We start from the raw sequence: 25,406 nt of genomic DNA, 5'->3' as shown, positions 1-25,406 counted from the left end.
AGTCAGCTTCCAGAAAAAGCCCCGTCCCCACATCGTCAGTGTGTGTTTTGGGGGGGTTGAATGACTGCATCAAGCATGAACAATAAGTACAGCACAGTGGACCAGACAGGGCAGCAGATGTATAAGTAAGCGCGTGTCTAACAGGGGACGGACTGTTAGAGCGCTGACTGCCAGGGTTCCTGCACATTTCAAAATTCCAGACTTTTTCAGACTCAAATTTCCAGACTTCTCTGAGGATCTTTCTGTCAATATTAATCATCTGAATACCAATTGTTAGATGCTTATGTCAATAAATGGTTTTCAAATCCTTTTTTTAAAACGTATGTTAAATTATGACTATATGCCATTATGTCGCCAAGTAATTACAAGACAATTTTGCCTACGTATTGTAGCTCATATAAGTGAATAAACTTCAAACCAAGACCTTTTCAACATGCAGCATTTTATTCAAGCTAAACGATTAAAGAGTGCACTTAATAACTGTGAATCTGCAAACACTACAGACAGTAACAGTAGGGATGTAAAATTAACCAGGAACTAAAAAAGAAAACACAAGTCTTTGCTTCATTGGCTTTAGATGGAGTAAACATACTAGTTAATAAATAAAACAATGATAAATAAAAATAAATCATATATAAAAATGTAGATGACACGTATGGAAAAAATTCAATATATGAGAATCGCAGTCGCACGGCGAACGGTAACCATGTTGATCAAACATCATTCTACAGCCAGCTTGAATAGTTTCATATCATCTACAGGTCGGCTGTGTTGCCTTAATAGAAAATGAGATAATAGTCTGGAAACAATACAAACATTTTTCCATACTCATTCCCCTTTTTCCATAGTTATCCAGACCTGGAAATTACTCAAAATAAATTCCATACTTTTTCATACTGGGCAGGAACCCTGGACTGCCAACAGCAGAGGGAGATGTGGAGCAGTCGTTCCGCCACTGCCCTTTCACTGCAGCTGTCGCATTGACAAGGACAGAAGTGCTCAGTTTAAGATATACGGTATTCCTGCAGCCACAGTCAGTGAAGTCAGTGCTGACATTCAGTGACATTCAGGCTTTCAATTATAAGTCTCTTCAAACCTCATATGTATAAAACCACTCAATTATCTTTTATATTCAGTTCATTATCCTTTTCTATATGGTTTGATATTAAAGACAGTAAAAGGCTTGATCTAAAAAGAGCTGCCAAACTTTCACTGGCATACAGTTAGCGGTAACATATCTGAATATCAAACTTTATATTGCTATATGCTTTAGATGCTTTTTTCGGTTATACATACATTGTATTGCTGCTATGTTATGTCTATCATTGATGCTGCTTTCTGGGCTGTGTTTTTCAAAATATCTGTGGAGCAATAATTGTGAAAAGAACTTGTATTTTCTTGTGATGGCTAACTGTTAATTCCATTGTTAGGAGTGTTGTTATCAGTGATTTCAGGTGAAGACCTGTATACACCACGATAAAAAAAAACTGTAGAGGAGAGAGAGACAATAAGCAGATTGCTTCCCTCTAGCAATGTCCCTTATTCTCTTTGTGTGTTTGCGTGCATGTATTTTTGTATGTGCATGTTTCCCTGCAGTCCTGTCCTTCTGTTGCAAGGAGCTAAGGATCTATTATTCAGAATGGCCTCATAGTATAGATGCTCATATACGCCTAAGGCAGAGTATGTGAGAGTGAAGGAGAAAGAGAAACATGGAGACCCGGACACAGATAGAAAATACACAAAATGGAAAAGGCAAAGAAAGACACAGAAATCGAAGAAATATGAATACAGGTTAATGTAATGGTAAGTGGTGTGTCTCCCTGTGTGTCTGTGTGTGTTAACTGCCAAATTAGTCATATCTGAGACTAATGACTGTCAGGATAAATAAAACATCCCACATGTGATGTTGTGTGGGATGTGTACATATGAGTGTGTCAGACTGACATGTTTGTACAGGATTTAAAAAAGGATGACATCACCGTCACTCAGCTGCTCAAATTATTCACCACACAGTAGCTGAGGTGTGTGTGTGCAGGCTGTCAGACTGTTGTGTGTGTGAATGTGTCTGCCTATCCTTAACAGACCTGGATTTCTAGTCTTGTAACCACAATGTCATGTAGATATTTTAGTCTAATTTCTTCCTGTGTTTTGATTCTGTGCATGTGCCAGAAAGGTTATTCAGTACCAGATGTTTTTACACGCAAACAAAAGCTTGCTACCACTGATGAAATAAATATAAGGAGTGACAGCAAATTGGCTTCTGTGTGACATTTTATCACTTTCAGTTGCAGAACTTGCAGGGACAGTTTGGCTTTTTTAAAGTGGGGTAGTATGTGTGACTTATCAATAGTCATTGTATTACCTACAGTAAAAGGCAGTTGGCAGCAGGGAGGATTACCATAATGGAAGCAAAGCAATTTTCTGCTGTGGATAGGGGCAGCAGCTTAATGTATTTCAACCACCTAAGAAAAGTATTTGCCATATTTATTTTCACTGTACCTTGCTGTCAGACAGACTTCTCCAACGGGGAACTAAAGCTGTGTGTGTGTGTGTGTGTGTGTGTGTGTGTGTGTGTGTGTGTGTGTGTGTGTGTGTGTGTGTGTGTGTGTGTGTGTGTGTGTGTGTGTGTGTGTGTGTTTTGAAAAAGCTTAAGAATTCCCTGTGCCTTCCACATGTATGTTTAAAATTAAAATATGTGAAAGTTGATGATTATTGATTTACTAGCTATGAATTGTATCCATCATCAAAAGGAGTGTGTAAAGGCTTAATATGCAACTCAATAAGAGACATTTATTAGAAGGATAAACTCCTTGAGATGAACCATATCCCTTTCAAAGGGGTCCTTACATGTTTGAAGTGTTTTAGTGTTTTATACACTATTTAGTAGGGAGTCCTTGCTCAGTTTCTCTTCCAGCTAAGTGGTCCTTGGCCTAAAAAAAAAACCATTTAAGACCACTAAAACATCAACGTAAACTGCAGTGCGTTTCTTTGCTTCTGTTTTGGTACACTGACTATAGATAAGTACTTCATACAACCCCAAGATTACTTAAAGCGATGAGGTCATTACTAAGAGGACGAACAGTTAATTAATCAATTAATAAAATCATGAAAACTACATCCCACAACCATATTAACAAAAAACACATTCAGGTTCACAGTGATACATGTCATATGAAGTTGTCAGATGTGATTATGAAACCAAAAGAGTATCCGCTTCATTGCACAAATGACCAAAACATCCCTGATGTAGCAAACTTATTTGCATCCATCCTTTGATGACCTTTTGTATTCTATCTACAAAACAGTGTTTAAAAATGGCAAAGCTTTCTGGAGAATTCCTCTGGTCTTAATGCAGTTTATTTAACATAGTGAAAAGTATTATGTCATGCCTACCAATCATTTGGTAAGAGCTAACATCAGGGTGGCTAAATTTGAAGGATTTTTCCTCCCATAAGCCCCTTTCAAATCAAAAATCCAGAGAATTCTATGACTCTCTCTGAAGACTCAAAACTGGGAAATCATCACTTTCTCATGTATGATCTTTTTCCTCATCCACTACTTGGTGACACTGAAAGGGAGTTTAACTTTGTGCACTCATGAAAGGAAGACGTTTTATCACAAATTGAGCTTTGATTCAAAGTAGCTTCCCCCCTTTGAATTTGGGAACCAGAAAAAGTGTCCAGGTTCCTGGAAAATCCCTTCGGGTATTATCAGCGTGTGAAATTCTTATGTTGTTGTTGTAAAAGAAAATGTCATTATAGCATTACAAACTACAATTTCAGTTATCCAGAGGTTTTAACTAAAATGTCCACCTCCGTGGATTCTCTCTCACATTACTCACATATTTGAATTATTTATATCCTTTATGTAAATACCTGTATGCAGTGCAGTAGATCTGTATGGTAGTAGCGGTCATGGTGAGCGTTGGCAGCAGCTAGCGTTAGCAAGTAGTCGTTCCTGGCTTGTGTCGCCTTTGAGTTACAGTCACTTCTCTTAGCTTTCAACTGAAATAAAACGGAGAGACAAACAATATTGAAATTACTGCATTACAGTAATAGAAGACAACTGGGGTTTGTATATGGTTTAGAAGTGTCTGCTTGGAAGCGCTGCCTTAAGAGGGAGTAGCGGTGTTGTGTTTGCATCTTTATAAGTGAGGCCCTCTTACCTTTACACTTGCTTTCTGTAAACTAATTCTTGACTGAAAAAGACCCAGTTTAGACCTGAAATAATAAAACAGAGCAAGCAAAGAAGTAAGTTTTGGATCTAATACTAATCTTAACAAACTAATATGAAGGTTTCTATGCACAATAATATATTAGATTAAATACATATGACAAAACAAAGTATGGTAGCAAGCAGAAAAAGACCCAGACACTGCTACAACATCATAACTCTGATCGCTAACCTCTGACTCAAAGCAGACATCGCATATTGACCCTGAACAGGTTGGAGCTTGATAGCAATAAATCTCAGCCTGATCTAGCCATTGTGACATACAGTATATTGATGGTGACATCAGAAAGACATGTCTCATAAAATGATAGAGTGAGCCTGTGTGCTGTTTTTTTTCTACTGTCCTTATGTGCATGAAATCTGGCTGTATTTATTCCAGTATGAGGTTTGTTGCTTGCCTATACGTGTGAGTATGTGTGTGGTGTATTTCTATTGTACTTACTGTATGTTACCCTGTTTAATGCAGCCGAGTGGTGTTAAGAGTGTGAAGTGTGTGCTGTTTTCATGCATCACACCAGCTTCTTCCTTTGTGTTCGACAATGACTAATGTCTTGCAATTTTTCTCTACTGAAATACACACACTCACATAGCGCTACAGCAGCAATGCCGTAATTTCTGTGGCTGTGACTTTCTACTGAGTGATAGAAAAAAGAAAAGAGTTGACTGGCCAATCGATGCGGGCTCTAACTGGAGCTGAGAATTCAATGAAGTGAAAATGCCACCACAGATAATGCTACATAGGGCTGAGAGGAAAACAATACTCATCAGCACTGGATCAAATGTTGGTGCTAATTGTGGAACAAAGCTTCATATATTTGAACTTATAGTAGAAACTCAAGTCCTCTACTACTCATTGGGCTATTTAGAGAGAAAGACGATTAACTCTTCTATACCATAAATAATAATAACTTTATCTATACAGCACCTTTTAAAAACAAGGTTACAACATGCTTTACAATAAAACCATAGTTAAAAGTAAATAAGCTCCAGAAGTTAGGATATAACATCATACAATAATTAATAATTATAACAAACATCATCAGTTAAGAAAAACAAGATATATAAAAGAAGACACTGATATATAATGAAAAAAATATGACAATATATTTAAATCTACTCAGAAAGCTGCAGAGAATATATTTTATATCTAATAGAGCTTTATTTGTCCCTCAAAGGAAAAAGAAAATCACCCAAAATGTGTATTTAAATTAATTAAATTTAAATTAAACTAATCCCACGAATGTTGTCAACCTCCTGTTCTATACTTATGCTCTGGTGGTGTTTTGGTTCCATTTCATCTGTATTTTCTTTGTCCAGCTCATGAACATCATTATAGATATGAGACTGATTGCTTCTTTCAGCCTTCATAATGATGTTTCTCTCTAGTTCCCTCTCTAAAACACATACACATTCTCCCTGAGTGAGAGTAATCAACTTTGTTTTCTTGATTGTATTAGTTCTGACAATGAAGACCATCTGTTTAGTTGTTTTTATTTTTATGTACATCTCATCGAGACATGCACACACACAGCGAGGTGAGCTTACTTGGCCTCTATGTCCGCCTTCTCCCGGACAGCGTGGGCAACTTGCTCACAGTCGTAGTATTTTTTCTTGGCTTTGGCCAACTCTTTCACCGACTCCTGCAGCTCTGCTTGAATGCCACTTAACTGATCTATGGTCTGTGAAGAGAAAAAGGAAAACAGGCAAGCTGTTATAGAAAGATTAGACATACATGAATCACAATAATTCATTGTGAGTACATGGAAAGACGTTGTAGAGAGAGAGATGGAACAAAGATTTGCTTCAGGAAGCTATGACTAACTCCCACTATCCACACATCCGCTCACCTTTTTGAGTTGCTGCTCCTTGTACAGTCTAACAGTCTTAGCAGGCTCTGATACTTGAGTTTTGTAGTTGTCACACACGTTGAGCCTGGACTGGCTCACCTGCACTGTTCCTTCTAAGTAGGACCTCCACACTGCATACACATTCCTAGATGGAGAGGGACAACCACAAAAATGCTGGACGGTTCTAAAACTTATATTCCAAAGAGCAACTGGTTAGAAAATCACAGCGTTGTCCTGAGGAGTTTTAATTGTTAATTTCCCTACACTGTGGGCCAGAGAAACAGTATGGGCATGCACCTGCAAGGGGGAAATATTTGTGAAGAAATGTAGCAGCAGTCGCCAGAACAGACCAGTAAAACTGTGAGCTAATGCCTTCATTTCCAGTGCCACTGTTACAGTGAATAATGACTCATAAATGTGTTGTAAAACATATTGTGTTTCAATATAGCAGAGCACAGATTTTCAATGTAAGTACAAGACATTTTTAGCTTTATGGGAAAAAAATATGGCTGCCCACTTCTACATGACACACACACACACACACACACACACACACACACACACACACACACACACACACACACACACACACACACACACACACACACACACACACACACACACACACACACACACACACACACACACACACACACACACATCTACCTGTAGTCTGTTCTCTGATCATCAGGGTTAATTCCAGGCCAGTCTCTCTTTAGGTATTGGCTCGCTAACTTCTGTAGAGCCTGAAAGTACAAATTGCAAAGATGAGACAAACGTGACAAAAATTTAAATATCTCCTGTTTTCTAACTTTTTCAAACAAATAACAGTGCATTTGGACCATGGAAGAATGTATGGAAGAAAATAAGGAACAAGGTGGAAGCAAGACCAAGACAGCATATTTTCTTTACTAATATACCTTGAGGTGCATTATTGTACTTACCTTGACCTAGGACTAGCCAATATAGCGAGTTTTTAAAATATATCAATACATATTTTCAAACACGACATAGGATAAGACAATATCGTGTACATCGAGATTTATGTTGCGTTTAAATAGCGTTATAAGTTTCTTTTGTGGAGCCACGATTTCTCCTCTCCCCGTCTGTCTCTCACACAACTTCGCATTGCCCCACCTCTCTTCCTCTTGAAGTGAAACCAATACCAGCCCCTCCCCTACCAACTCACAAACACACAAGTGCTGTATGCAGCAGACATAATTGAGAGGAAAGCAGTCGAAGAAGAGGTTAGTAAAATAAATTTAAAATAATGGCTCAATCCTTTGGAGATGCTGATCATTCAAAGTTTCAGATGAGCAGTAGAATACTGTATTCTTTAGAGAATGCCGCAAACAGGTTGCTGCTAAAAGTTTGAGAAGGATAAATGTCATCCACCATTTGCAATAGTGCGATAAAGTGCAGGTACGAGTGTGTATGCTCTTGAGAGGAAGTAATATGATGTATTGCGTACAATATTTTGTCCCAACCCTAATCAGCTCTGCGTCAGCAACAGGGACTCCCCAGTCAGCTCCTGTGAGTATGAGCAGAAACCCAGAGGGCTGAAAGAAAGGGTAACCTACATCTTCTGGACTGGGTTACTGTGTCAGTAGCAACAACTCACAGACATTGGAGTGTATGTGTATGTGTGTGTGTGTGTGTGTGTGTGTGTGTGTGTGTGTGTGTGTGTGTGTGTGTGTGTGTGTGTGTGTGTGTGTGTGTGTGTGCGCGCCTGTGTGTGTAGGAGTGATTGGGAGAGCAAATCCTTATTAATGAAACAGTTGTTAACAGACCAGAACAACAAATACAACAATCAAATCAGGACAAACAGAGCTCAGGGACACACTGATTCATTCCTCTAAGGCACATCTCTTCCGTATTTAAATCTGGTCCCTCAGTTCTGGTTTCAAATCAGTCTTCCAATCATCAACACTCTGCTTATGTCTCTCTCGATCCTTCACTCTCCATCAAACATTACAATTGCAATTGTAGCATAAACCGATTCCAGCATCAACATTATATCTTCATCCTTTCTCCACTCTCTAACATCAAGCTGTTTGTTTGTCTTGACTCCTCTCTCATGTGATACATTAAATATTCATTCATTAAATAACCTTCTATCTCTGTCTCATCTTGCCCTTTTTACCTTTCAAAGATGGTGAATGAGGTCATCAAAAAACATCTACCAGTGCTTTCTCTTGTTCCCTTGACCTAAAATACAGTTTCCTCCATCTGACACACCAGCTTGTGTCCTGGTGGAGACAGTGGCCCAGTGGTCCATGGCACTCACCTCTAGTAAAAGGGAAGAGCCTGTCCTTTTCTAGAAAAGACTAAGCAGTGTTCCTTTCTGAGTAAATTGGCAGCCAGTGGAGTAAATATTTTGTAATAGATTAAATTGAGTCTAGAGGTCAGGACTACTTTGATGCATTGAACGTATCTCACATGAAGAAGAGGTACCCGAGGAAATAGTTAGGCAATACCAGTTTTATTGACACAATCTACAGTCAGAAGTGTATGGCGCACGCACACACGCACACACACACACGCACACACGCACACACACACACACACACACACACACACACACACACACACACACACACACACACACACACACACACACACACACACACACACACACACACACACACACACACACACACACACACACACACACACACACACACACACACAGAGAAAACAGCGGGGGGGAAAACACAGAAAAGCCAGAGAAACTGCCCTTTCCAATACATGAGGATAAACATTTGCTTCAAGAATAGTCAACTTCTTATGCTCTTGAGGGAAGGGTGGAGTGGGTGTGGATGGTTTTGATGAAAGACTGAGACTGGGCATATGCTTGTTGGGAAAAAAAAAAGGGGGTGGGGGGGTGGAGGAGGGCTGGATAGGCACATATTAAATTGCAAGACAAGTGCCTGGGACTTAATAAACTTCCTGCTGTATAAACAAGAATACTTTGTGTGTAAAATGTATGTGTGTGTTTCTGTGGTGAAGTGAGGACAGCGACAGACAGCTGAGACAGACACTGACTTCGAGCTGGCTGGCTGACAGGTGGACTGATTGACAGGCTGACTTCCACACCACATTGCTCCCTATCAATTTATCAACAATACAATGAAACCAGATACTGTAGCTTGAATTTGGTCCGGTTGGAAATCTAGGATTAGCCCCCATAGTGGCCCCTAGTGGGCACCCTGAACATGTCCTTCAAACAAGTCACTGTTGTCATTCACTGATGGATAATTTCAACTTTTGGCGAGGGAAAAACTGTCCCTTGACCCCTGATCTCAAGATATCTGAATGAAAATGTCACACAATACTCACTGACTGTAGAGTCTGTAGTTTCACTTTATTGTGTTGACTACTGCACTGTGTTTATGTTAAATAAAAAGTACAGTAACACTTTTTAAGAAGACCACATCTATAGTGTATTATAGGGGCATTCATATGCATTTAAAATGCTTCATGACCACACTCATAAACACATAATCCTTTCTGATGTACTATATACACAAAAATAAATTAAGATAAAAAAGATAAAATAATTAATTAAATTAAGTCCAAGTGTCTTATGGATGCTCTTGACTAGTTATGAACTAGAGGTTGACTGATTATACTGTTTACTATTTACTGTTTATAATACATTATGACTACCTTTACTCACCTATACACGCCTCAACAACCAGTTGTAGCACTGTGTGCTATAATAGTCCATGCAGTAGTTAGTTAGTAAGTGCAGTACACTTTGATGAATCTATAATAATGATAGACGCTTTATAATAGTATTTCATTGTTGGATTTAAGTAAGTGTAATGCATTTGCAAAGGCATGTTATGGTTTTGCAACTGAAATATCCCTAACTGCATCGATATTGAATCAAATCGAATCGGAAAATGTAATCAATTTGTGAAATCAGTGGTGGTACCCCGCCCAAGTACATTATTCAAATAAGTGTATTGCGATATGTATTGTATCGTGGCCTCTGTATCATGATATGTATCGTATCGTGAGGTTGTAGGCAATACCCAGGCCTACTTCACAGCCAGCATTGACAGGAAAGGAACAATTACAGCGACCAATAACTACCTGTATTCCTATGTACATACGGGTATCAATTCATTACTTATACATGAGAGTAGCTTCAGAAAATACCACCTCCATTCCCTGGCTTTCCTTTCCATTATTAATGCCAGAACACAATTTAAAGCCTCTTGGATGACTTTATGGTCACAAACCTGTTATCTGAGCAAGAGCAAGTTGAGCAACGATAGCTAAACTTGGCAATGACCAAGAAGGACGCCTCCTGGCTCACTGACTCTCTGTTTTCCTCTCTACTCCAATTTTCTATATTTCTCTCCCCCAGCTTTCTTCCCATCTCATCTCTCCATCCTCCTTTCTGTGCTGTCATCACCTGACAACCACCTGAACAGCATGTTACTATGGCAACACACTCTCTCTCTCCTTTGCCCTTCGTATGTAGTCTGGGTGAGGTAGAACTGCTCCTTTTAATACACACACACACATGCAGTGAAACAGACACACTCATATACATCCTGTTTTTGTGATCAGAGTGGCAAACGCAGTACCCAAACAGCAGGATATCCTGGGGAGACCAGTGTGTGAGAAGGGTTGACCAAAAAAAGTAAAAGGAAGAGAAGCTGATTACTGTTGAACATTTTTTTATTTTAAGCTTGTCACTTAGTAAGTAACAGCATGTGATTATTTTCATTATTGTAAAGCGGTTTCAGTGAGTTCATTTGGGTGCTCACAGCTGCACTCTGACATTGTCTAAATTACAGATAACTTCATGGGAGACACTACAGTTACAGGACAAAATAAGGTGACATAATTATTACTCATGCGCATCAGTGGCAACTGTATCTTTTACAGGATGGCATGTTTACTGTTTACTAACATTTTTACCATACCCAGGCAGCCCTAACTGTCCAAACAACAGTTGCTGATGATTACTTTAGACCAGTGACTCTCTAAGACACGTGACTCAAGTCATTTGGTCCAAGTCAAATCAGTCATGTCACATGTTATGTCAAGGGAAGTAAAGTCATGACAAGTCACAAGCATTTTACTTGCAAGTCCAAGTTGAGTGTTAAGTAATTTATCTTCTGTCAAGTCACATTGCAAATCATTAAATCGGTTACTAGAGTTGACTTAAGTCCAAGTCATATGATTCTACATCACTGCCTTAGCCCAAACTAGCGTGGGAAATAAAGAAATGCAGAGAGCAAGAATGAGAGTTGAGGAGATTGTTGTTAAAATCATAATATATTAGTGGCTGTCAGACAGTGTCTATGCTTCATTCAGCAAGATAACTCTGCCTCTTTCCATCCATTCGTCACTTTTCTCTCAGCTGCACATTCTGCCAAACGACTCCGCAGACAGTCACCTTGAGACTTCTGTTTACTCTCGCGTTTTCACTGACTTATTTTCTGCTGTCTCTGGTTCAGTCACTTTTGCTCACTTTCTATCTGCTCTCCCTCTCTGATTTCATCTTGCCTTTGTGTGTCTGGCTTTTCAACCGTCTTACTTTCTCAACTTCATTCTAAATCAATAAACTTGATTTTCCCTCCGGTCTCTTCCTGTCTGCACTTCGCTGCCTCTTTAATGAGTGTGTGTGTGTGTGTGTGTGTGTGTGTGTGTGTGTGCGTGCGTGCGTGTGTGTGTGTGCGTGCATGCGTGAGTGTGTGCGTGTGTGGACGTCTCTGACATACACATCTGCAGAGTAAGCTAAGGTAAAGACAGTCGATAAGTAAGAGGAGGGTGAATGGAAGAGGAGTGAGACAGAGGGAAAGAGAATACAGAACTATGATGCTCTAAAATTAAAAAACGGATTGCAACAAATAGCAATGACGTGTTTTAAGAAGGTTCTGTGATGTATGTGCGCATGTTTATGTAGGAGAGAGAACAGGATGATAAAAGAAAAAACGTCACTTTCCTTATCTACCATCTCTCTTCTGTTCTCAGACTTGTTTCCCTTCTAGAAGCCTTGTCAAAATCAATGTAGATCAAATAGTCGTGCCATATTGGATACATTAGAGATAAATACATAATTAATAATGGATGATTTTAATGGATGTGTTATTGTTATGTAAGATATGTGCTAATGTATGGGAGGAAGAGAAGGAGGTGAATAAGAAAATATGATAAGATGGAGAGGAGAGGTGAAAATGCAATTAGAATTACAAAAGAACCTTGTTTTGAGTGTTTTTTTTCTTTCGCAGATTATCTACTGTGTGTCGACAGTTTCAGATCTGATGCATAAACTGAACCTGAAAATTCCATCCATATTTAGAGAAGTTACAGACCACGTAAACACCCATAATGTTACGGCCAATTTACATATAACAGTGCACTGCGGGTGCGCAGAGGGACACTGACACAGTGACAGCCACAGCATGCCCTGGCCTTTTTGGGCAGTACAGTGAAGTGTGACCCTAGCCTTAAACTATTCCAACAATGTTGATCGTGGGAGGGGAATACAGGACAAATAGCTCAAGCACGCACACGCACACACACACACACACACACACACACACACACACACACACACACACACACACACACACACACACACACACACACACACACACACACACAAACACACACACACCAGCTGATTGGCAGCTGGTAATTGCAACTGAATCTTTTACAGAGGGGACGCTTGGTCTGACACGATCAAAGGACAAAGAGCAGCATCTTCACTTTCTTTCTTGCTCTGTTGTCCTTTCTACACCATCCATCTGGTCTCTTATTCTATTTTGTTAAGTGCACATGTCTATTTCTTACCCTGCCTCTGTCTGTCCCTTACAGCATGCGCCCTTCCTCTGTCTACTGCTCACTTTCTTTGTCTGTCTCTCTGTTGGACCAGGTTTGGCTGGATTTGTGTGTATCGCCAGGAGGGGGCCAATAAATAAGTGGAGTTTCTGCCAGTAGTCGAGTACCTGACTGTCTAGTGGAAGAGAGACAAAAGGCAAGTGCAGTTGTGCCATATTAAAAAGCTATTTTTCGATAAAAGTAAGAGGAGCAAAAAATTTAAGTTTGCTTACTTATTTCCCATTCATCATAAAAAAACACTACATAGACATTCCCCCACAGTAATACATAAACATATACGCACACACCTACAATTAAGAGGGAATCCATTGTCCTAGTGAGTGTGGGGTTGCTAGGCAACCTCTATTTCTAAGGTGAACAAGACAGTGCCGAGGGAGAATAGAGCAAAATGGAGTGAGGGAAAGGGGGAGATAATGAGTGTCTGAAACCAGAAGGGTTGACCACAGGAAACTTACACTTAATCATTCAAACCACATACAAATGAAGCCACACATGCTCAAACACATGCACATAAAAACAGAAACAAGAACTTTTCTATTCTCTCTGAACATCTTCACTTTCTCCATTTTTAATGTATGATCAGGATATAAGGGCTACAAAATAAGAGCTATTTGTGCTGCATAGAGTCAATATTTGTATGTTAATACGAATGTACCTGAGAGCTGGATTGGTAATTTATTCAAATAGTTTTCATTAAGCTACAGGAGGATTTTGCATCTAGGAGCATTTTTTAGAATGTATGTGTGTGTATGTGTGTGTGTCTGTCTGTCTGTGTGTGTGTGTGTGTGTGTGTGTCTGTCTGTCTGTCTGTCTGTCTGTCTGTTCATCTGTCTGTCTGTCTGTCTGTCTGTCTGTGTGTCTGTGTGTCTGTGTGTGCCTGCATGTGAGGGGAGCTGAAGCTAAGCAGCATCAAAATACAATAGAAATCCGACATCTTTCACACTTGGTAGCAGGCACTGCTGGGTTTCTACGTAGACACTGTTCAAGTAATGCTTAGTAAGAGTAGTATGCTGACACAGCCGTGTACCAGGAAATGTATTTTTGTTTTGTGCATCCTGACAAATCTGCAGCACACTACAGAGTGGATGTCTGATTGGTAAAATCTGTTTCATGGCCATTCCTGCCTACCATGTTTAGAAATACAAACTATGGGAAAAGTCCTCCCTCAAGGCTGAAAACTGATGATATAGCTGATGATACAGCTCTTTAGCTTTAAAAAAAAAAGTTTCAGTTTCATGGGATCGAAAAAATGCATTATCTTAACTCAAAGAGATTCAATTTCATTGCCTCAAAAAGTAAAATCTTATACTAAAGCAGTAAAGACAAGTAACTCTTTCCTTGATGCAAGACAAGTCACAGATGTAAATGGAGCTCAAGATATTATTTTCATTGGCAAGTAATCTGCCTAGTTTCATCTATTTGATTAATAATTTTGTATTTAAAAAATTGTAATAAGCTACTTAATGAGTGACTGAAAGCACTCTGTAACAAAAAGAGGGAGAGAGATTGTGTGTATAAGCTGTTTGAACCAACACAGAGAACAGACCTTCTGTCGGTACGGGAGTGGGAGGTCTGACGTTCTGGGAGAATCAATCCTCATAAAGACCTCTAAAATACAAAGCAGTATACACTGAAAAATTGCTACATGGTCTCGTGCTGAGTGGATATAGGACATATTTATTTATTATTTTATTTATTTATCTACAGCCTAATACTTGTATTATTTTCTTAACCAGATATTCTTAAGGACATGTCATGCAATCATGCAAAAACTGAAATAATAAGGCAGCTTGCTTAGGGATTACTGTAACAATCTTAAATTAAAGTGAAGTGAGATTTTGAAAGAGTAGGACAGACATTGCTGCATTTACGCGTTTATATATTTATTTGGCAAAAAGGTAAACAATTGTTTGCCTTCTAGGTGAGAATATAAACACTTATAATTATCAAATCTTAAAAAAAAGAAGAGAATAGGTTTTCTTTCACTAAAAGTACTCTACAGGGGAATTGTTGGGTCTATGTAAATCATAAATAAGTCATAGAGTGTGGTCTATACCTACTCTGTAAAGTGTCCTGAGATAACTTTTGTTATGATTTGGCACTATAAATAAAATTGAATGGAATTGAAATGAATTAAAATACACAGAAACAACAATCACTGAACTGACTGAAATAGGCTACATCAGGGCTATTCGATTAATTTGGAATTAGGGCCGGTTGACGAAAATGATCCAAAATAAGGGGCTGGAAAAATATGAGCATCACATTAATGGATATTGTAAAACAATGCGGCGACATAGGAGTACATATATTGTATACTGTATATTGTCTTTATTTTATTTTATCAATGTAAATAGTAGTCATGACCTCAAAGTGCAACAAGCTTGTCAAAAACAATCCTTGTTAAATGAACAAACCTATGAACCAGAGGTTTTCACTCAATTATTGGACTTAAGTAAAGGTCGAGGCTCTTGTCCTTTACTTGAGTATTTTATTTCCATGCTACTTTATACTTCTGCTCCACTAAAAATCAGTGGAAATATTCTACTTTTTATTCCACTACATTTATCTGATTACTTCAGTTACTAGTTACTTTACCAGGCTTACAAGTACATATGAAACATTAGTTTATTCATCAAAAACTGTACTGACACAAATTAATGTAACACAAATGCAGAGCAGCATGATTTTTCTGAAAACGCCTTCTCTACTTATCCTCTTTACACTCAGATATGGCTGCAGAGTAAACACAGGCTTCACAGTGACAGAAACTAAAATTTCTCTGTCCATTCTCTGGTGAACTGCCGGTTTTCTGTGTCAACCTTTCTTTTTTTCAGAGTAGAAAGAGACATTGATGTGGTGATTTAACCACGGATTTAACCAGACAGAAATGATTGAGAACAACAACAGAGAGGAGCTTAGTGAGCTGTTGCCAAGAGGATTCAGAAACCCACGAACAGGGTGCGCAAGGAGCAAGTCTCCCAGTGTGCCGGTATTTGACGCGCTGAGACGGTAGCACTTAGACGGTAGCGCTTAGACGGTAGCACCTCATAAACGGTGACACCGAACTGTGACAAGCGTACCGAACAGGACAGATTATTTTAATAAACCATTCCACCCCTAGCACCTGACCTTAGTTGGCAGCACATACAGGATGTACTTCCCTTCCCAATCTTATTTCAATCCTATTTTAACTAGGCAAGCATACATTCTCATGTACACCAGACATGACACAAAATGACTGAATGAAAATTAGAGGAGCAAAATAAACACACGTTAAAAGGGTGTTTGAGCATGCTATCTACATAGAAGGCATGCAGACATTTCAGTTGGTTTGCAAATGATCAGTTCTGCCTTTCCATTGTTTTAGCTTGAGGCCTGATGAGTGGCAACAGGATAGTGGCAGTTTTAGTTTAGAATATTGCTTTCACATTTCCACATCACAATCATTTATTATCTGATGTGTGTTTGCTTCTCACAAACTGACCACTTGCCTGAAACAAATAATCCTTAATTTACCATTTGAATTTAATCTGCTATAAATGTGCTGAACAGCAAAGTTCAAACATTAAATGTACTGCACAAATTCTGAGCCTTGTCGTCAGGGTTTAGGAGAGTTCTAAGACTTATGGACTGCTGTTTGTTTGATACTCACATCCACAATCTCCTCAAGTACAATAGTGGTGTGCTGTAGAAAGAACCTGCTGGGATTTGGAGCCAGAGAATCCAGTTTATGAGACAGTAGCTTTAAACAACTAAGGTCACAGCGTCCCAAACCAATTCACATTCAATGTGTGATATGAAACAAGAACACCAGCAAATTCACACATTTAAGAAGTTGGAAGAAGCTGGAATGTTAAAGGAAATCCCTTCATTTCCTTTGAATTTAGCATAGAACTACAGATTCCAAATGTCCCTTCCCCAAATCCACCACTGGAAGTTTTTTCTTTTAAGTTTTGAAATAAGACTTGCACAGACAGAAAAGGAATTGCTAGAATTCAATCTAAGGACCTCCTGGAATTCAATCCCAGGATCTCGTGTTTACTAGACAGGCGCTTTAACCACCTAAGCCACAGCACATACGAGGTTGTTAACAAGCCCTCGTCAGGTTGGTTACGTCAAGATGAAGTTTCAGAAACGCAATACATTATATTGACTCAAAACAAACAGATTGAAAGTTTTACTGAAAATATTGTGAAAATTACAGTGAGAGACAACTCCTAAACCTTGGCACCAAACTTAAGGAGAGTTTTATATATATATATATATATATATATATATATATATATATATATATATATATATATACTATACTGATATACTGAAATTGTATTCAGCCATCCAGCCAGTCTTACCTGTGCATAGTCCCTCTCCAGCTGTCCTTTCTTCAGACTGTAGGTCCTACAGAGAGAAAAAGACACAAATTTGATCTGAAGGGTCTGAAGGTGGTTAATACAGTATTCATTAATTAAGTATAATATGTAAACTTAAATAATTAAATTCAACTTAACTTGATTGTCCATAGTTAACTTGTAATTAATCCCACATGTTTTATATGTTCTAAATGTACCTTCAGGGGATTTATATTCAAGTTTTTCATACTCTTATCAACATGGGAATATTCTCCAAGGCTATATTGACGTGAATGTAACATTCCTTAGTAAGAATGGACACGAATATTTGGATATTCGTTCGTTGGGTAGATATTCTGTAGATATCTGGCCGCTTAATCAGGCCGTTTTTTTGCTATTTTTAAATGATCACGCAGGCATATCTGCGGGAAGCCCAGTATTGTTGTGGGATCAGACAATGTGTGAAATAATTGTGACGACGATGTCACAGCTTCCAGAAAGAAAACTGTAAGGGTTAAATTCTTATCTTAGCTCTATATATTAAATTGTCTAGATATGAAACGTTACTTTTAGAGAGAAAATTTGAAAAACCACTACGGACAAAGTGGCCAAATTGTCTTTTAAAACCTTGGTATCTGCCCAGAATTTCACAATCGTGCATCCCTAGCACAAACCCCTAAAAATGTTCTCCTTGCCCTCTCTACATCACAACATCCTGGCAGCAGAGACAGTGGCAGCTCTTATCAGAGCCTAGGAATGTTCAGAATGAAAAACATAACATTAGGTATACGATTACATAGACAGATAAATGTACTAACACTGTTTGCTGAATGAACAAAGCAGCCTGTATACTTGAGATGACCACACCAGGTGTGCAGACATTTTACCTGCATATTCTGACAAAAATTAGACTACTTATGTCTCTTTGTTAATGGAGCTTAGCAAGGAAACACTTGTGATTCCAGTGTCTGCATTTGACCAACACTGATTGGAGATACAAATGTTCAACCTTAGAAAAGGCACTGCTGGGATTTGAACCCGGGATCTTCTGTTTAATAGACAGGCACAACCAACTACAGCAAGGCGCACTGGAGAGCCAAAGTCATCTCCTCGGTTAGTGGCTACCCTCGATAAATTGCATTAAATCAAACAAGGAATCAGATGATTAACATCTTGGTATGGTTCTTCTAGGTGACAAAGGTTATCCCCTAACAGAATACCTAATAACCTCGCTGGCAAACCCCGCTACAGAGCAGGAGCGCAGGTTCAGCAGTGCGCACACACGCACACGGGTCACAGTGGAGCGCTGCTTCGGGTTGACTGCCTCCGTTATTCTTTTCCATACAGCGCTTTTATGGGCCCCTTTTATACAAATGTTTCATAAATCACACGTGGGTCCTTTCCTACGACCAATTCTGCACTCAGATCTGTGCCCGTTTTCACGCAAGATTGATAAATGAGGGCCAGTGTGTCTACATGCATAAAAACCTGATTATATTTGAGTTAAGAGCGTACTCCGGTTTCTAAAACACCATGTCAACACTGTACTCCGGGCAAAATCATATATATCATGTCATATCCCAGTTAACAGACCTCAATAACTCCTTTAGTAACCGGGGTATTCATGCATGTAAACATCTTACCCCGAGTAAGATCGTGTTTCCTGTCTGCGAATACCCTGGGGGTTATAACCCCCCCTCCCTTCCCACTCCGTGACAGTGGCTTCTGAACAGGAAATACAATAAACCAGGAAGCAATGGAGCCGAAAACAACGTAACAATAACAATAGAGCGTTATCTTTAAACCGAGGGAGGACTTTCTATAGCAAGTAACATCACTACGAAGAAGACCTGTTTCTGCTGTTATTCAGTCCAAAAGTCGACCATTTCCCCCCGCGTGTGATTTTGACGAAGGTGAACCAGAAGAAAAGACGTATCCCGACAAGCTGTATGTTGGCAAAGCGCCACCTGCTGTACCAGAGGTTGAGTTACTCCCATCATTTTCCCATTCAACCACTTTAATGTATATATGGGGAACTTCAATAATCCGATTATTCCCTTAACTGGGGTAAGACCATTTTCGGGTCACTGATGTGCATGTAAATGCACTGAATATACTGCATTGCATCACCAACAAAAATGAGAAGTTAAGGAAAAAGAGTAAGCGCACTCCGCGGCATGTGTTGAGGACTTGAATGTTCATGTAAGGTTTAATGTTGTGTAATGCCTAAGCAGCATACAACAGCAATTTGATTAACATCTCATTGCAGCAGCACCATATATACTGTTAATTCTGATTGACATGTATCATTTAAGGAGCCATGTCATCATTTTCAAAGCATGTAAAGTTGTTGGGAAGCAGGAATGTGTGTCAATAGGAAATTCTTGTGTGTTGAGCTATATTAGCGTCAAAGATCACCTGTTAAGGCTTGTTACGAAGGGTTGGACCAGTTTTGTTTTATGAAAGTGACTTTCTTTGTCAGACCTGAATACATAGAGGATTGGGCAGACCTGTAATCCTAACAGCAATCAAGCAAAAAAAGGGAAGGGAAACAGTGGGGAAGATGCAGAAGGGATGACCACTTGTTGTAAGTGTAGACACAATAATTAGTGCCAATTCTCTTTATGCCAATTACAGCTCCAACAAATAGGACAGTGTTTCTTGTCAAATGTTTCCTAAGACATCATTTTTGTGTTAACCGTCCTGGGTACAGTCTGTTTTCTAAATAGGGGCTGCTTTAGATCTCTGGCTTCAGCTTAAAAGAGGCATGACAACTTTTTAATGACTGAACTAGTCTGTTCAATCCTGCATACAAAACCGCAATATTTCCAACTGTCAATGATTTACTGCAAGAGAATGAAGCACGTGTTTAGTGTTTAACCCCCCGGGCATGTCAGTTGAAATAGGACACTCTCCCTCCCCTGATCTCACAGACACCTTCACCCCTGACCTCCAGTATTGAGTGTTTTGTCGAACCACACATTACTGGCAGGTTTCACGCCTCGTTGGCGCAGTAGGCAGCGCGTCAGTCTCATAATCTGAAGGTCGTGAGTTCGAGCCTCACACGGGGCAGGTATTTTGATCAATAAAACAGTCCTGGCTTCAACAAAATACAAAACAAACAAACAAACAAAACCAAACTGCTGCAGCAGCACACTTTGTGATCACAGGCATTAGTGTGTACGTGAAAACTGAGGACCTGTCCACACGAGGACGCATTTTTCTGTAACCGCACATCATCAGTATCGGTTAGGCTGACGATCCACATCCAGCCGGCGTTATCAGAGCCTGAAACGGTCTTTTTTGAAACCAGGTCCCAGAGTGGGAGTATTTGAGAAAGGCCCCCATGGCGTTGCCGTCTGGATGGCGCATTCCCTAATGGTCTGAATAAGTCGCTAAATTGGTCACTAGTAGCTTTTTATGAATAAATTTTCCAAGGTCGCAAAAAGTAGCGAGACAGTGCCCGCCTGTGAGTGCTTTGGGACTGAGAAGGGGCTCACAGCAGCACCCACTGCTCGTTGAGGAGTGACTACAGAGTGATTTGTGTATCAGAGTGTCCGAGACACCACAAAAGTCTCCAATAACACCAGAAACAGTCGACAGATTTCTCTCTAGGATGGATTTCTGTGGCAGTTACAGCTCCACATCCAGGCCTGACATGCGTATAAGAGCATTTTTAGCCGGTTTCACTGGTTTACTGTGAACATAGATATTTCTTGAGCCAAGTCCGTGTGGACGGAAAACTTTTTAAGAACGATGGAGAGAAGTTTTTCGATTGTGTGGACATACCCTGAGTCGAAACTGTCTCCTGACTCTGGACATGAAAGCTCTTTCTTCTTGCTGTTGGACAGGTGTATGTCCTCAGTTCCAAACTAAACCAGATCGGCAGTGACAGCCATATTTATTCTTCATGTCAGTATCAATGTGCTGGAATACAAATCCTGACAAACACAGCTCTATTTTTAGAGATTCACCAATCCGATACCCGGATCGGATATCGGTTCCAATATTGACTAATTAACTGGATCGGATATTGGACGAATGAGGCCGATCCAGCAATACAATCCAGTCATTTCTTTTTTATTAATATCATACACATTGTATTGTATTGTATTATTCATTTATTTCAGACTTGTAATCCAAAGATGAGAAAAAAACAACAAAAAAAAACAACACATTGAGAAGAGAAAAAATAAGAATTAACAATTTACACATACAGTCTGATACACATCAAGTTAATTAAGCCATTGTTTGTTAGGTTTCAGGCATTTTATATTACATTTTAAAATATCTGTTTGCAGTGCACTTTACAAGGAAGTTATCTATTTATATTGCTTCTAATGCACACTTTGTTATTTGTTAATAAATAATATTAAGTATATTTACATTGTGTTAATTTGTTACCTTTTTTAACCAGGGTAAATGTTTATGTCGAGCCTAATGGCTTTACTCACATTGCAAGGTATACGGTTCATTCATTCATCAGTAGTATCGGATCGATAACGGTATCGGCCGATACGCTCAGCCCAAGTATCGGTATCAGATTGGATCGGAAAAAAATTAATCAGCGCATCTCTATCTATTATGTATGGAGTCTCTTGTGTGCAACAGAAACATATACTATTTCAGAGGTTAATTATCATTATTTTATGCCTATAGACAAACATTTCATGAATTAATCTTTGTGACCTTCTTTTAACTTTGAATAGACCAAATTTAAATTAATGAGCAACTTTGCTATGCTATCTGTACTTGATCAGTGAGATAAAAGAGAAAGGGGTTAACTTGCCATCAGGCCTATCTGCCTGAATAAATGACACTTCTTAAGCATATAGTGGAATTGATCATTTGTTGTTCTGAAATAGATTTACTGAGCCTGCAGTCATATTCTCATGTCATATCAGGAAGGAAGTCTGTGTTCCCAAGTGTATTCTCACCCTAAGTATTAGGTTCGATAGATTATCGGCTTTCTCGTTATCTGTATCGGCATTTTATTTTAGTGATCAATAAAATTAATTATTTTAAGTTCACTACTTTGACTCAGAAGCAGCTGCGTCTCTCCCTCTGGTCTGTTTTTGCTCACCACACTGTCACACTTAATGCCCCGCCCACAATACTATCTGATTGGCTAAACATCACACAAGTATTAGCCAATAAACACTGATGCCTCGGTGCGACTGACATGTGACACATAGAGGAGCAGCCTGCAACAGGGGGAGTTTCTGGTTTTTTTTTTTTAGCAGTGCTGAGTTTTGAATGTAATGCAGCAGCTCATAACATTACAGTCCTCCACACTGAAGTTGCAAAAACGTTAGCCTGTGTTAACTATAAGGCAACGTTAATGGAGTTACAAATTATGTATACGTAGAGCGACAGCTAAAGTTGTATCTTTAAATAACATTGGTGCCAATGGGACTTCCACACTGCATGTAACATTGATCATCCATATGAAATTATGTTTTCACATGTTATGTAACCTTAGCCAAAAGTAATGTTGAGTCTCTTACGGATAATTTGCTGGTTCACTATTAAGCCAAATGACTAGAGAAAGACCATGACGTTATTTCTTGAACACAGCGTCTAAGAGCTGGTCATAATCTCAATCTCATCCCATGACTAGCTGAGTTACTTGTTAATAGCAACATTGCTGAAATGTCCGAAAGTGATTTCTTGTAACGTTATAGAGATGAGGGAAATTGCTGTAATAGACTTTAAACAGAGCAGAACTGTATCTATGGCCTCCGTTGATTTAAGTGGTGGAATCATCAAGCATATTTACTCAAGTACTGTCCTAGTACATTTAAGGTACTTGACAAGTTTATAACTTTATAAATACTTTCCTTTAACGTGACTCCACCTGATTTTGGAGGCAAACATACTACTATTTACTCTTGAAATGTATTTGACGTACAGTAGATGACTTCGTGCTGATCCAGAATTAAATTGAAATGAGCTCCACTTTTACCAGTTGCAACATTTAAGTGATGAACACATTAATGGATCAGCAGTTCTAATAAAACAATATAGAATTCTAAAACGCACTTTCACTTTTGATATATTAAGTATATTTAGTTTGTCATAATTACATTTACTGAAGTAAGATTTGGAATGAAAGACATTCATTTTAACTGTAAATGCATATAGCCTCCAAATATCAGTTATAGGTCTGATTATTTTTCAGGGCTTATACTGATTATTAGCAGTTAATATCAGTCGACCCCTACTAAGGAAAAATAAAGGTCAAACTTTGTCGTTAGAAATCATGTCCTGCAGAGACACGAAACTTAAGTACACCGCACACAGTGCCATGTCAATACCTTTAGAAAGGACAATCTTTAGCCTGGCAACCTTGAAAAATAGTTTTAATAAAAGCAATATATTGCATTGCATTGCATCACCATGAACAGATTGCTGTTATTGGAAGAATTTGGGAACTTAAGAAAAATGGAGCATAAGGTACTTTCTGTCTGCTCTTAGTGGGCTTGAATGTTTCTACAAGTTTTGATGTTGTCATATAATTAAGTAATATAAAAAGCTAATTGATTAACATCTCAGTGCTACAGTTTCAAATTTGCTGTTTATTTTGATAACCAGGTATGATTTATGAGCCATGTTGAAAGAGGAATTGAATACTCATTACCTGGTGTATTCAGGTCAAGCGAGTGGGCGTGTTGATGACATTCTTGTCCAAACGCGAATGAAACAAACCGCTAAAGGTTTTGCATTTATTGCTGGACTTGGAAGTATGGTCTCGGGTCATAAACACTGACAGTAATCATGCTAACTGATTTGTTTTCCTTTGTTTACCATGGTTTTAGTACTCTAGATTCCAGTGACAATTGGCCTTTGTTCCTGCACCTAATCCACCTCTGAATTTTTGATGTGAGACTGCTTGTACTGATCAAAGAAAAGGCACTACTGGGACTTGAATCCAGGATCTCCTGTTTACTAGACAGGCGCTTTGGCCTATTATAAATTATGGTTTCATCTGTAAAATGCAAAAGAGAAAAATGTGGGCTACTTGAACTGGAGTGATTCCATTTCAGTAGATGCAACTGACTGTGGCAGTGATATGGATCTAGGGAACTAAGGAATTTGAAAATATTTAAAAACTTTTTTTCTTTTTTCATGAAATCAGTTTCTTTTATCACCACACACAAGTGCAAAACACTAGGATTCTCACTTTTTGCCATACTTGTCATTTATTTATTTTTACACAAGCGGTTATTGTGTTGTTTGTTGGTTATTGTTTGTTTTGTTGAGCGTATTAAAAAAAAAAAAACAGGATACACAGGAAGTAAGAAAACCTATAGTACTAGATACTAAGTGGAGAAGGGGTAGAAATTAATAAGCTAATGCTAATTCCTTCTTCCTCCTTTTCAAACATACAAAGGGTTTTTAATGACTCGTGCTTCAAGTGTAATTTATTTTTTTCATATGTTTGAAATAAAGCATTCATTCATTCATTCATTCATTTTCTAATCTCTGGTTCTGTCACCAAAACACATACAGGCTTTCTGTCACATTTGTGAGCAGCCCCATAAATAAGCTTTTCCTTCTTTGGTATTGTGTATTAATGAGGGTCTCTGGAACATGCAAGTCAAGTCACCACTAGTACACACATAGACACACATAGACAAACACACATCCGCACTGGGATCTTTGGACATGTCTGGGCTTCTCATGCAACCACGGTGACACTGCTGCAAGATACTTCATATGCAAATATGGACATCCAATTACCAGCTAGAAATACCTCACACCCACTAAACATTGTTGTGTGTTACTGTGTGTTTCTTAAGACAGAATGAAAACAGAACACACCATGCAGGTTACGTTTCAAATGGTTATTAAGCCATAAATTGAATAATATCATAGTTGTGTTAGAGTATTAAGGATATACTGTACTTCTCTTAAGATGCTTGTTTGTGTTTGCTTAGACTGGCTTACCTCACTCCATTCATTTGTTCTGTTCATAGTCTTATTCAATCTATCCTTAGACCTATTCATACCCTTCTTCCAGTTTAATTTGTTGCCCACTCATATCCTCCCTCTTTGGCTTTACTGGCCCTCTCTTTCTCCACTGCTCCTTCTCTCCTCCCGCATC

General features: G+C 38.8%; 1 protein-coding gene across 1 annotated transcript in view; it reads right to left on the bottom strand.

The window, feature by feature from the left end:
• LOC310947164 (F-BAR and double SH3 domains protein 2-like) overlaps positions 1–25,406 on the bottom strand; it is a 62,061-nt gene that overhangs the window by 24,763 nt on the left and 11,892 nt on the right. Inside the window, exons 3-8 of the mRNA XM_083913878.1 lie at positions 17,303–17,348; positions 6,747–6,826; positions 6,081–6,225; positions 5,779–5,912; positions 4,166–4,220; positions 3,876–4,004 (exon numbers count right to left, since the gene is read on the bottom strand). Coding sequence (XP_083770004.1) covers positions 3,876–4,004; positions 4,166–4,220; positions 5,779–5,912; positions 6,081–6,225; positions 6,747–6,826; positions 17,303–17,348 — 589 coding nt within the window. The remainder of the gene's footprint in view (positions 1–3,875; positions 4,005–4,165; positions 4,221–5,778; positions 5,913–6,080; positions 6,226–6,746; positions 6,827–17,302; positions 17,349–25,406) is intronic.

This window comes from Echiichthys vipera, assembly GCF_963691815.1.
Source record: "Echiichthys vipera genome assembly, chromosome: 5".
Lineage (NCBI taxonomy): Eukaryota > Metazoa > Chordata > Actinopteri > Perciformes > Trachinidae > Echiichthys > Echiichthys vipera.
Note: the sequence above shows the minus strand (reverse complement) of the source record. Positions and strands in the feature narration are given on the sequence as shown.